The sequence below is a fragment of the Aulonocara stuartgranti genome, assembly GCF_965226115.1.
Source record: "Aulonocara stuartgranti genome assembly, chromosome: 15".
Classification (NCBI taxonomy): domain Eukaryota; kingdom Metazoa; phylum Chordata; class Actinopteri; order Cichliformes; family Cichlidae; genus Aulonocara; species Aulonocara stuartgranti.
This window is the reverse complement of record NC_138951.1, coordinates 16,661,183-16,674,398: the sequence shown is the minus strand read 5'-3', so window position 1 is coordinate 16,674,398 and position 13,216 is coordinate 16,661,183. Positions and strand designations below refer to the sequence as shown.

Sequence of the window (13,216 nt, the reverse complement as noted above, 5' to 3'; positions counted from 1 at the left end):
TGATTAAGACTCCTGACAGAAGAAAAATGTTTTAGCTTCTTCTTAGAAAACGCTGGATGGTTAAAGCTTTTGTAAAACACTGAAGAAAAACAGATTTGAGAAGAGATCCCACTTTTGATTCAATTGCATACAGCTAATGACCACAAACACTGTAATCCATTTGTTGTTTCTCACCTTGAAGCCTAAGAATTGCACCTAGAACGTAACGTGATGACATGATCATACCTGAGGTTGAGGTAAACTGCTTCTAGAAGCAGATGGCGAATGCATCGTCATACTGTTTTCAAATAAACACATTTCACTAAGAAGCAATTGTTTGAAAGACCTGAATTAAATCTATTAAAGTAGAGAGTTTGACAGCAAAGTCCAACAATGGTAGGAAGTAGACCCAAACCCTCCCCTGGAGTCAGATGCTGGTGGTGGTGGTGATGAAGCATTTGGAGATTTAGGTGATGATCTCTGATCTGAAATGTTTAGGAGGTGGGTTTGATGAATGAGAGCGTGAAATGATAATTCAGAAGAAAATGATTGGGTCAGAGTGACAACGACACAATTGAGTTTGACAGCCTGGGAAAGCAGAAGTGATGTAATGAATAGACTGAGTAAATATAAATCTACCTGATTAAACCTGCATTAACTGTATTTGTGCAGCTCACTCAGCTTTACCACTTTTGTCCTGTCACTCTTACCTTGATAGGATAAGCAACTGATCCCTTAGCCACAATACGCTAAAAAAAACTCAAGTGGTTTAACATTGATTGACAATGAATAACATAAATTGGTTCATTCAAAATATGTTTCATCTCACAGCTATAACTAATCGAGCTTCAGTTATGCATTGAGATCTGGCCTCATCCATTTCATAATTTATTATCTCAGTATTTGCCTGATTGCTGCAGTCATTGTAGTGCATGAGATAACAGAAATAATATTTTAAATGTGATACAAGCACTGAAGTTTGTGTGTTAGTCCCTCTGTTTGCCAATTTCCATCTTAGGAATCAGCTGATTAACTACAGAATTTCAACCACCGGATCGTTTTTGGTGGTTTACCAGTTAACCTGATAAGCAACTTTAGACTGGTTCAAACCTAGAACCTTTTTTACCCTCAACTAACACTCTCAAGTACTTTTATACTGCAAACTGCATCCACAGACACGTTTTTAAACGTGAAGCCAACCTTAAAGAGTAATTTTAACTCCCTCTACACATGCCAAAGATCTGAAGGAACTCCAGTGACCTGCTCTTCTCATTTGAAGAGTCTTAAATCACCAGTAATGATAGTTACACCTCATGACCTCGGTGTCATGTGTCCAGCATTAAAACTACATTTGTATTCTGTCACAGTGATGGAGGGCAAAAGAAAAGGGGGGGCAGAATGAGCTTGCCAAGATTGGCTTGACAGCAGGTGATACTTTCATATAGTTTTCCATTTATAACTGAATAATATATGCCCTACCTCAAAATTCCTTGATAAAAGATGTCTCACTGCTGAATTTTGTATTACTGCTTGACCTAAGACCAAGCTTGACTTCTTAAAACGTAAAAACATTAAGATTCTTGCCTAAATAATGCACAGATCTGGGTTTAAAAGAAAAAGCCTGTCTTTGCTTTAAGATGTATTTTTGTTGTTGTTGTTTTTTTAGTGAGGATTATGATGCAACTTGTGTACATATGTTTCATTACTATTTCCACATCCTGTTTGTTTCCTCTGTCCATCAGTGCTCGCCACTCGGGCCACAGCTCTCCCAGAGAGGAGTCGTCCTCTTCGGCAACCTCCCCTTCATCTCAGTCCTCGGTGTCCCCTGGGCCCAAGAGCTTCTACCCGCGCCAAGGAGCTCAGTCCAAGTACCTGATTGGTTGGAGGAAGCCCGGCTCCACCATCAATTCTGTCGACTTTGGAGACACGCGCAAGTAAGGATGAAAGGACTATACAGAAAGTAGAAAACAAAAGTCTTGAATTGTTATTCAAACTGTGTATTTGAGGTGTGAAAAGTTACATAAATTATTAAAGTTATATGTTATCAATAATTCCTCTAGAGGTTTTTGAGCTTTAAATGCCTCTGTAAAAGAGTTGGATTTTTTTGTACCAGCTCAGTGTTAACTTTCACAAGAAGTTATTGATCCTGGTGATTTTTTTTTTTCAGGCTGTTGGTTAATAATGAAGAAACAGAACAAATTAACAGGTGAAAGATGTTCCGGTCAGATTTTTCTAAATTTGGCAAATCCTTCAGATGGTTCATTGGGCATAGTACAGTGCATTAAAACTCACTTTATTCCCAACCACATTAGTGTCTAAAGAATGATGCCTAACGTTGCCACTGTGGCTGTCTTTTTTCCCCCTGCATTACTGCATTTATACTCATCGTTTCAAATTGAACTTTCCTCTGATTTATAGCAGTGCTTTCATTTGGCAGACTGCTTTTAATCCTACTACAACTAGTACTACAATTTTTACATTAATGGGTTTCATGTAATATCATGTGTGCTACTTGATTACCCCCTTGTGGCTCAAGAGAGTATTGCATTAAATGCTATAATGCAGACCCTGAATGTGATTTTTTTTTTTCCCCATTGAAAGGCTACATATCTTTATTTTCTGTGTCATTATATAAAACATTATCAGTGCAACATAATTTTCTCACAACCGCCTTTTTACTGACTGTGTGTGTGCGCGTGTGTGTTTGTGTCTTAGGAAATCTCCAGGAGAAAGTGGAGTAGACGTGGTTCCAACCCCGGCAGCCAGGCCATCTCTGAGAGACATGCACTCGCCGCAGACTCATGCAAAGTCTACAATGGAGGAAGATGTGAAGAGGCACAGTGCTCCAGACAGTCCCCCGCCACCACGAAAACATAAAGAAAAGGTACGTCTGCCATTAAGACCAAAAGCAGCTACTATAAAAGTTTGGACAGCTTTCAGAGAATTTGTCAGGTGAGTGGAGTGAATTCACTTGGAAAGCTCAATTTGCAGTCTTTGCTTGTTCCGTCCACCTTCGCAGCTACTTCAGCTTTTCGCAGGCAGTGGTACAATTGTAAAAGCAAAGGTCAAATATCAAACATAAAAATCGGGTGTTAATGCTCGTCTGCTTGCAGCTAGAATAGGTCATTCACCTGCACATCGTTGGGGGAAAAAAATGTATTTGATGTGTGGCGAATGTTTTTTGGCAGCAGATCAAACAGGAGAGAGGCTGTAGCTGATGTAGAGCAGCACTGCAGCCCCTGGTCTCACACAGGTGTCAGAGCAGACTCTGTGCAGTAGTAAATGTGATCATTAAAGTAACACCTGCTCACTTTCACCCTGCGCAGCATAGCCAGAAGTCGCCGCCAGAGCAGCCTCTCAGCCGCCGTCGCTCGCTCCATCGCACTCTATCAGATGAGAGCATTTATCGTGGCCAGCGCCTTCCCTCCCTGAGCGACACCATTCCTGAACCGGCTCTCGCCGCTGACGTTCTCTTCAGCTGCTCCACCCTTCCACGTTCGCCCACCACTCGTGGCGTGCCCCTTAGACGGCCTTCCTATAAGCTGGGAGTCAAACTGCATGGTAAGCTTGAGTAGAAGGCTGGCAGCTCGCTTTATATACTGAAGACATAATTTGTTGCTGATAGTTGTTACTGTTATTCAATGGGAAATAACCAAATGCATTAGAAAATAATTAGCAGGTAAATAAGGGTGCTTTGAATAAATGCAACGCAGCTCATTATGTTTTCTGCAGAACTAAGAGGTGCTTATATTTGCCAAGGACATATTTGGTTACCATATCTCTTAATATTATGTGAAAATGACAGCAAAGGCTAAACCTAAATTATTTTATTTTTTTCCTGCTGTCCCCTCTTTTCAATAAAAATGCTCAAAAGTGTGGAAAAATCACTTTTCAAAACTTAATTTAACAGGTGACCTTTCGGCATCTGACACATCATTGGTGGATTTGGTGGAGCGTCATCGTGGACCTCTCCCTCAGGAGCTCATGCCCCTCCCCTCTTCAGACAGAGACAGTCCCCTCGAATGGACACACCTGGTGGACGTGGCCAATACCTTTGAGAATGAGCGAAACACACATTATGGTATAGTTCTCCTGCTTTTACTAGTAGTTAAAGCAAACGCTTGGTATTCTTTGCCCTCACGTTTCTGTCTTCTTTTAGTCCAGAGAAGTTTTGTTTTTGGTGACTCAAACCACCGGAGCAGCGGCACCTCCAGTCCACAGCAGTCTCACATAGAGCTGAAGCCTGTTCCACTGTCACGGCCCTCGTCTAGGTACACACAACACACACGCTGTAGTCTGTGTTAAATGTTCACATGGAAGATATGTGCAGCGAACACACATCACCTCAGGACTGCAGACAAAAGATAAAATTACTGTCCTATTTTCCTTCATGAAAAACAACTTCACAAAGCAAATGAGCTAAAGCCATCCAGCTGCACAGAATGAGAAATTACAAGATCCAGAGGTGCTGAGCAGGTTAACGGAGTACTGCCTACCTGTAATGTTGCATATACTATGTGACAAAGTTGGTTTGGTTTGGTTTGGTTTGGGAATTAGACTTTTTAAAATGAAATTGATTAACTATCAGTGCAACAAAAAGAAGTTTCACGTCTAACCAGATAATACAAGAAGCAGATGGTGTGTGTACATATAAAGATTATTAACTGAATTCAGTATCCAGTAGAACTGGAATATACAGGGTAAACAAGAGTTTGTTGCTAATAAAATTCCACTTCAAAGATGTATGCAGTGTTTACTCATGTTGACTTTCTTTTCTTGCCGCAGTGAGGGACATATAGGGCTGGAGAGGAAAGTGACTAAGCTGGAGGCCATGGTGAAGATGCTTCAGGAGGACCTGAAGAAGGTGAGACGGAACCTAAAACATGACACACAGTTTGAATAAATATATACAGTCCTGCGAGAAGAGGAAAAAAAAAAAAGAAAGAAAGAAGGCGGCCCAACATTAGGGCTGTGCGATATGACCAAAATCTCATATCCCGATATAAAAATTCTATCGTCCGATAACGATATAAATCACAAAAATGTAACATTTGGTGTTACCGTCATTGTTGCTAACGACAACGCATAAAAACAGGCGCTTGTCCGTCCGTAGTGTGGTTATATTAAATATAAGAGAAAGAGAGAACTTTAAGAAATAGCCACTACAGTGACCATCAAAACGGTGAAAAAATATTGCCGTAAACAGATTATTTTGCGACACCATGAAACAAACGATAGCGTAAAATGAAATGGTAGACGTTTTTATATCGTCATCCGATATATATCGTTATAACAGCCCTACCCAACATGTCCCATTTTATTCTAATCTGTCTAAAGGACATTGTTCCAGGAGTGAAGGCTTTCATTTGGGAACCCTTCCAAACAGCCATAGATGTTGAGTCTTCTTCTAATTGTGCTGTCATGAACTTTATCATTTAACATGCTAATTGAGGCCTGTAGCTCCAGGGTTTTTCTCTGAGCGTTACTCGGTCTGACCTTGAGGTGAATTTGCTGGGACGTTCAGTTCTGGGAAGATTGGCAGCTGTTTTGAATGTTTGCATTTGTGCATAATCTTTCTCACTGTCGAGTGACGGTCTTCAAATTGTTTGCAAATGGCATTGATGGGCAGTAAGAAGTGCTTCTCTAAGATCATTGCTGATGTCTTATCAGTGAAATGTTTGAACGCTCCAACCCAGCAAACTGTCAAAAATCTGCTTTTCTAGAAGAATTTATAGAGATGCTCAAACTGATGATCAGCCAATCAGATTTAGCAGCACCTGGTGACACATTATCCTCTTACTGTAAGGATAAACTCGTTTTTTCACATGACTGCATTGAGTCCTGTGCAAACTTTTGCTCGGTGCTGCGCTAAAAGAATCATTTTTGGTTCCCCTCTTCTTTTGAAGTGTGAATGAAAGATACAGACTTCAGTTGCCTTTGTATACAGTGGAACGTGGAGCGGGTGGTGTAAATAAATATTTTGTTTTCAAAAGAATATACAAAGTCAGCAGTTGAGCGTTTCTATTGTTCTCTTGGGTCCACTCTGCTGCTTATTGTTGTTGCTAACTGCTGACTCAAGTTTCACTGCGGCCACTAAAATGATAACGTTTAAATCACCTGGAAAAAGTTTCCCATGTTTCCTGTTCACTCGTCCAGTGTTTCATAGTTCATGTCCATATTTCAGTTACTGCTGTTTTTGCACACCACACAGGTCAGAACTTTATTCACACCAAATACTAACCATAAAGTCATGATTTGTACTTTTAATGCTTCGTGTTTGGTAGTGAGGTTGAAGCGGCTGAGAGTTACGAGTATGGTGAAATACATCAAACGCCAGAGTGTAAGCAAATAGCAAAGAAGCAGCAGAATACAAGACACCTCTGCCCATAGGCTGAAAATATGGCTTTTCCCCTAAAATTAGCCGTAAGGTTATTGATGATATGAATAAATCATAGTCCTGTAACTTTCGACTTTATGGAATATAGTATATTAACTTAAACATCACAGCAAAAAGCGACAAACTCTGATAGTCCTGTTAGGATAGGTAGGATAAAAGGTAGGATACCTTTTGCCCTATGAGAGCTCGCTCCAGCCTCCCACCATGCTTAATTGGAAAAGCAGTGAAGAAAAAGGATGGACTATCACTAATCACCCCCTTCTCCAGTGGTACAGTCCACTCAGGCTTTAGAAACCACGAGTCAGGTGGTTGAATCACCTTATAGCTCCCTCACCATCCCCTCTTTGAGCCTGACCTTTTGTAACGGGGAAAAGTTTTCACTCAGAAAACTGCTGCGGTTTGAGATTCACGTGTAACGCAATTCTTGGGAAACTTTCAGCTGTCTTGTGAAATGTTGCAAAGCTTTTCTACATTTCTTACTTTTAACATGACAGGAAATCAGTTTGACACCAAGAAAGCTAATACGTACCTCTCTCACCCCAGCAGCAATCGACTGCAGCTGACTGACAGCAGCTCGCTCCAGTTTTATTGTTTCCTTCAGTGTGTTCTTTACCTTCCTAGACTGAGACTCAATATTTATGTTCATGCACCCAACTCGGAGTTTATTTCGTTGTGCTGTCTTCGGGTTTAAAATGTCAGCTGATAATATCTGTTTACAAAATCACAAACTTCTATCTAGCTGCGACTCGCTGTCTGCAGGCCCGAGATTTAGTTTACATAAACACAGCAGAGATTGAATTGATTGCTTAAGAAAAACTTTGTCCACTGTTAATTGCTTAATAACGGGTTAATGAAAACGAGTAATTTAACCCCACCTTTCTCCACCTTCCGCAGGAGCGGGAAGAAAAGGTGAGGCTTCAGGCTCAGATCAAGAGACTCTGGGAGGACAACCAGAGACTGCAGGAGGAGTCCCAGACCTCTGCTGCCAAGCTCAAGAAGTTCACCGAGTGGGTCTTCAACACCATCGACATGAACTGACTCCCACCTCAACATTTTAACCTACACACATGCACACAAATGCAAACATGAGCGCACACACACGCACACACACTCTGGATAAAGAGGCAGAGGAGGATCGACACTCACGAGGAAACAGGAGATTGTTGTTGTTGGACTTGAATTATCCTGATGCTGAATACGTCAACCATCTTCCATTGGCTTCAGCCATCAGTGGGTAATGCCGTCGACCAGTCTCGGTCTCTCCTCGCAGACCCTCTGTTAAACTTAGGAAGATGACACTCAAGAAAATGGGTGTCATTCTCACCTATGAGAGCTGTTGAATTTGTCTTTCTCTCGTGTGACAAAATCTCTTTTCTTAAATTGCCGACAAGGAGAAAGCACTTCACACCCTCCACCTTCTAAAGAAGTCGACTTTGCCTCTTGCGGTTGATCCAGCAGTGCACGCAGAGAAGCTCCGCCTCCTATCTGTAGATTTTGTTCCACGTGGATGTGCTTCTCTTTTTAGGACATTTATTCTTGTTTTTTTGTTTTTTTTAATATTTTTTCCCAGCAAGTCTTTTTAAATGATGCCCAGCTGCTCTAAAAGGGGACTTGAGTCCTTTATGCCAAATCTCAGCTGCCACAGGATGGGTGGGGTGGCGTTACAGAGACACCAAGGTGATCTGAATGAAAGTCTCTTAAAAATGGTCCCGCAAAGTCAAGACGGGTACGCCATCAATCTGCCGGTCCAGCTACTGGAACACAAACGACCGCATGCAAACACACATACAGAAACGATCATCTGAAACCACAAGAGCAGAGGACACGTGAGAGGTTTTCACTTCGTTCACACCTGCGTGCCCTCCCCTCGAAGGCTCAAACCACCGGACGGTCGCTCTGGCTGTTCGACCGCAGCCACCCACACGGAAACAGGTCGCTCTGCTTCAGCACAGGAGGGATTTGTACAGTTTCTCTTTTTCTTTCTCTCTCTCGATCTCACTTTCTCTCTTTCGTGTCAGTCAAATCTGGATTACAACATCCTGACAGAGGGGGATATTTAAAAGCCATCGGCAAGCGATGCCACTTAAAAAAACAACAACAAAAAACCAAAAAAATACAAAAAAACCCAGGATTGATCCGTAGTGCTTTGGTCCCTCCTAATTATATGTGTCTTAAAAGCAATAGGAAGAAGTCAGGACTCTCTTAAGAGACGCTTAAAGTGGGAAAAGATTATTTGGAGCTTACAAGGCTGCCGATTTGTGCTGCACAAGAGCCTTTATCCTTTCCCACTGAACTGTGAGGGGGGGAAAAGGAAAGTGAGAACTCTAAACATCATCCCACTGTCTGCAGAGACAGCTGCTGATTAAAAGTGACAGAGACATTAATGAGATGGAAAAGTGTTGTTTTTTCCTCCCCAAGGTTTATTTATTTCCTTGTATTATAATCCAATAAATACGTTGTTCTATTCGTATAGTACAACTGACATCAGTGTTTAGTTCCTCAAGACAAATGGTCACTAGCTATATTATTTAAATGGCTTTCTTTCTTAATTCTGGCTAAAGCCTGACTTGTATGGTTTTTATTCTGTATTCTGTTGTATTTTGTGGTGCCCAAGCCTGCTGTCGTGTTGCTTACAGTGCCCTCTAGTGGTGACCAGTGGAAATGTCATGATTTGTAAATGTGCTGCCAGTCACTCTGTATTTTTCTAACGCCTCTTCCGCAATCAGTCAGACATCAAACCGTGGAGGCCACACAAACAGGACAGGAGGAATAATCAGAAGCCAGCCTTGAGAGACAATCACAGGTGTATTTTTGATAAAAAAAGGAGCAGACCTAAGGTGTGTGTGTCTGTGTGTGAGTGTGTGTGGATGTTGTGTCTGCAGAGCATTTATAGTTTTCCTCAGGTTCAGTTTATGTCAGGAATGTGAGGAATCAACAGAAATTGCATATGTGGCTTTCTGTTAGGAGGGGGCTACAGTATCAGCTGTACCCGTGTGTGTGTGTGTGTGTGTGTGTGTGTGTGTTGTTGTCGTCGTGTGAATGTACATCAGTCAATCCAGCCGTGCCTACAGTCACTTATCTTGGTCATTTACTCCGAGGCAGAGCAGGGACATGCCTTTGAAACAGCACCTGGGGAACAGATAAAAGGGAAAGGCTCTTCTCCTTCATCCTGAAAGATAAGCACACCTGGTACAGTAACACGCACGCACTCACCAGATACGATTTTAATTTGAGTTCACACTCACAGTCATCGACTCGGCTGAGAGGCTTCATCCTTTCATTTGCTCAAATGCTTATTTCTCCTCTTCAGTCAGTCAGGCCAGCCTCCCGACACAGTGATGAGTATTTGTGGAAGTCTGTCTGCGTGTGTGCCTTTGCATTCAATTACTTGAGCCACTGGCCCCTGTAATACAAGTGTGCCGGAAGACAGGTTTTTTTTTTCTTCCCCCACATCACAAAGCTGCTTACAACACAAGCAAGAGTCACAGCTGGGTGTTTGACACGACAACAGGGGCGTTTAGGTCGAAGCCTAAGCGTGTCCATTTAAACTTGGCGAAAGCCTTAATTCCCCCCGCGCTAAAGTTTTTGACTCGCCCCAAGTAAATTTGCATCTCACATTGATGCAATTAGAAGCCCTGCAGCGCACAGCACAAATGATCTCCCAGTCTGAATGTAAAGAGAATATAAACGAGCCTAAAGAAATATGATGTTTACTATAACCGACATGCTTATTAAGCTCTGCAGTTTCGCAGAGACACGAGTGGACTGTTAGCAAAAGTTTTGGTTCTGTTTTAGGAATCTCCCGTCAGTCTGCGTGGACGACAGTTACACCAGTAGATGGTCAACACCAGATTTGGTCTTTTTTCCCCTTTTTTTTAAATTTAAGTTTTTCAAGCTGGCCCGTTGTGAAAACGAGTCATCCACTAATGTGAAATCCTTGAAATATTAATGAAAAAAGGTGAGTCCTCTTGGCGCAAATGGGCCCCTATCCGTAAAGTGTTGACTGTAAATTATATACCATGTACACTGGGTTTCTGTCCAAAACTATATCAATGATTAAAATGATTAAATTAACTAAAAGCAATGTTTATGTTTTATTGTAAAAGGAAAGTGGTCAAGGTTAATTTTTTTTTTTTTTTGTATTTTAAATGAAGTATGGCCAAATGACAGAACGTGCAGTGCAGATGTTTTGCTTGCATCTTTAAAAGTGTGCATCAACTTGGATGTTAGATTCAGTTTATACTAAGTCAGAAACAAACGTAAGCCGGTCTGGGGTTTCACTCGTCTTTGTTACCTTGCAGTGAACGTGGGTTTTCTCTCCTCAGCGTTGTTTTTGCTGCTTCACTGAAGGATATCACAAATTTGAATGTTCAGATGTTCTTTTTCTTTTCTTTTTCTTTTTTTGCAATATCTTATTTTTGAGATTCTTTGCACAACAATGTGTTTTACATTAAAGAAAAAAAGCATAGTGTTTACAGGTTTTGGATATAAAAAGGGTGAATTGATGGATTCCTGTGCAACCTTGTCTAGAATGTTGCTCTGTAGTTTTCCCTGCCAGTGCAGCTCCTGACAAACAGGTGCTTTATAACTTTATTCCTCAAGCATCACTGATCAGACGAGAGGAGGTCGTACGTTGTGTAAACTGTAGGGATGCTGGGTTTCAGTGATTGAAGCAGGGGAGGAAGGTTTCCCAGAGCTCGGAGACGCAGCCCTGCACTGCTGAGTCTTGATCTGTTTTGTTTGCTCCTGCTGGAAGAACAGAGGAAACGGTGAGGTGATCCGCTCTGACTGGAAACAAAGCACACTATTTTAAGAGGACCATACGTTTTAAACAATTGAAAATACTGTTTACATCCCAGATCCATTGTCTTTGTAAAATGTAAAGGTATGAATAAGACATTTGCAGTGATCACAGTATTAAGGTTTCTGAAATAAATAAATAAATAAATAAATGCTGTGTCGATTTTGTGGTGCTGTCAGTTTATTTGTGTATCGTAGATATTGAAATATCCTCACTTGCATTTATCAGTTATCATTTTCCACACTGATGCATACAGCATACAGTACAATGAACTCTAGTCAGCACACATACACTCATGCCACTTTATTAGGTACACCTGTTCACCTGCATGTGAAAGATGTCTAATCAGTGCATTTAGATATGAAGCTTGTGTGTAATTTCGGTAAAGATGGGTAATCATGGACCTGTGCTTTTCTGGGTGTTTGGCTGCTAGTCTATTCTTTAACTCACTTCCCCACACTTTAAAACTCGATGCTGACATCATTGGTCTAGTCTAGCTGTTTCTTTTCTTTCCCGTTCTCCCAGCTAGTCCTAAGTAAAGCCCCTCCCTCCTGCCCACCTTTGGGATGTGACGGAGTTGCTTCAGACCAGGTGGAAATATGTTGCAACTGTGTGATGTCACCTAAATTAGCAAGGCGTACTTAAGGAAGTGGCCTCTAAGTGTAATGTTGTTTCAGAAACAGGCAGTCCCTCACAAGTTCAACAGCTATAGGTACATATATAACTACCGTAAGCATCTGACCAGACATCCCCCTTTAGCTCGAATAAATCAGCGTGACTTTTAACAGTTTGAGGGCAGATACCAAAGGAAGTTTGTCACTTTTAAAGCGATGACACGTACGCGACCACCTACTGCGGCGGCAGCAGCACATTCCCTCCAACGGATCAGCTGATCTCGGCGCCTTTTGTACCATTTCCCTCTACGTTTTTGGAAAATCAAACATAGTATTAGTTCAAGGGCACAAAGTGCAGCTTAGTCCTTTTCATGCTCTCTTTGAATTAACATCCTCTTTTAACTGCAGGGGTTCTGTGTGTAATTAAGTTTAGCAAATTGCAAAAGCCAGTCTTCCTGGGATCCAACATTAAAAACATACACCGACACATTTTAAAAGGGAATTACAGGCACTTTAATTAAAAGCACCACAAAAACAGTAATATGACAGTCTCATCTAAATTAAGTTCCACAGGTAGTCTGAATGTTTTGTTTATCACGTGGCGCATATTTTACTGTAACAATCTGCATGAAGTGCAGACAACTTGCTTTTTAATTTATTTTATCAATTTATCAATTTTTTATCAATATTTTAGTTCCTTCATGCTGCGTCCAATCAAATAAAACACCTGCAAAGTCTGAAGTTTACTTGTGACCAAAAAAAAAAGAATTTTCTGTGTTTCCTGTGAAGCTGCTGTCTGATTGTAGCTTGCAGTGAGTAACTAGAGTGAGGAGATGGTGAGAGGTCTGGGATTTGACCTGCAGTTGCCTCAGGCTCCTGTTGTTCCCCATCACTGATTCACCTGATTGCATTTTAACTGTTCTCACAGCCAGAGCCAGAAATTGCATCAACTGTGTTTTCTTTTTTTTCTCATTATGCTGCAGCCACTTCTGAAAGCAGTGAGAGGAAATCATAGTAATACAATTTAAGCCCCCCCCCCCCCCTCTAAGATAACAGGGAATAAAGGTATTTCTGCACAACAGCTGTCCTGATATCCATCTTGGTTACTTTAGTCCATTAGTGCAGTACAGTTTCATAGGAGGATCTATTATTTTGAGGGCTGTAATAATACAACATTAAGTGAATTTTCTGTATATGAAATTGCTTGATTTTAGTGGAATAAAGAGGTTAACAGGACTGGTTTCGAGCAGCATGAATGAAACATGAGTTTGTATCCTCGGTACACACTACAGCCCTACCATCACCACCAAAAGGTTATCAAATGATTATGACTTCTTTTTTAAAATAAAATAAAATTGCCCTGACATTTCTTTGCCACCGGCTAAGAAAAAGACGTAAACATAAAGCATAACGCACATTAATATA

At 41.2% G+C, this 13,216-nt stretch overlaps 1 protein-coding gene and 1 long non-coding RNA gene across 4 annotated transcripts in view; one reads left to right on the top strand and one right to left on the bottom strand.

The window, feature by feature from the left end:
- Positions 1–11,344, top strand: part of sipa1l1 (signal-induced proliferation-associated 1 like 1) — a 95,650-nt gene extending 84,306 nt beyond the window's left edge. For 2 of the 3 annotated variants that reach the window (XM_082506116.1, XM_082506115.1), the window contains 8 exons: positions 1,722–1,913; positions 2,147–2,185; positions 2,695–2,863; positions 3,306–3,540; positions 3,890–4,060; positions 4,139–4,250; positions 4,765–4,843; positions 7,271–11,344. In XM_082506116.1, the coding sequence (XP_082362242.1) occupies positions 1,722–1,913; positions 2,147–2,185; positions 2,695–2,863; positions 3,306–3,540; positions 3,890–4,060; positions 4,139–4,250; positions 4,765–4,843; positions 7,271–7,414 (1,141 nt within the window). In that variant the 3' untranslated portion in view covers positions 7,415–11,344. The remainder of the gene's footprint in view (positions 1–1,721; positions 1,914–2,146; positions 2,186–2,694; positions 2,864–3,305; positions 3,541–3,889; positions 4,061–4,138; positions 4,251–4,764; positions 4,844–7,270) is intronic. The other variant, XM_082506117.1, reaches the window with a different exon arrangement.
- LOC309689602 overlaps positions 1–13,216 on the bottom strand; it is a 395,670-nt gene that overhangs the window by 334,447 nt on the left and 48,007 nt on the right. The window lies entirely within an intron of this gene.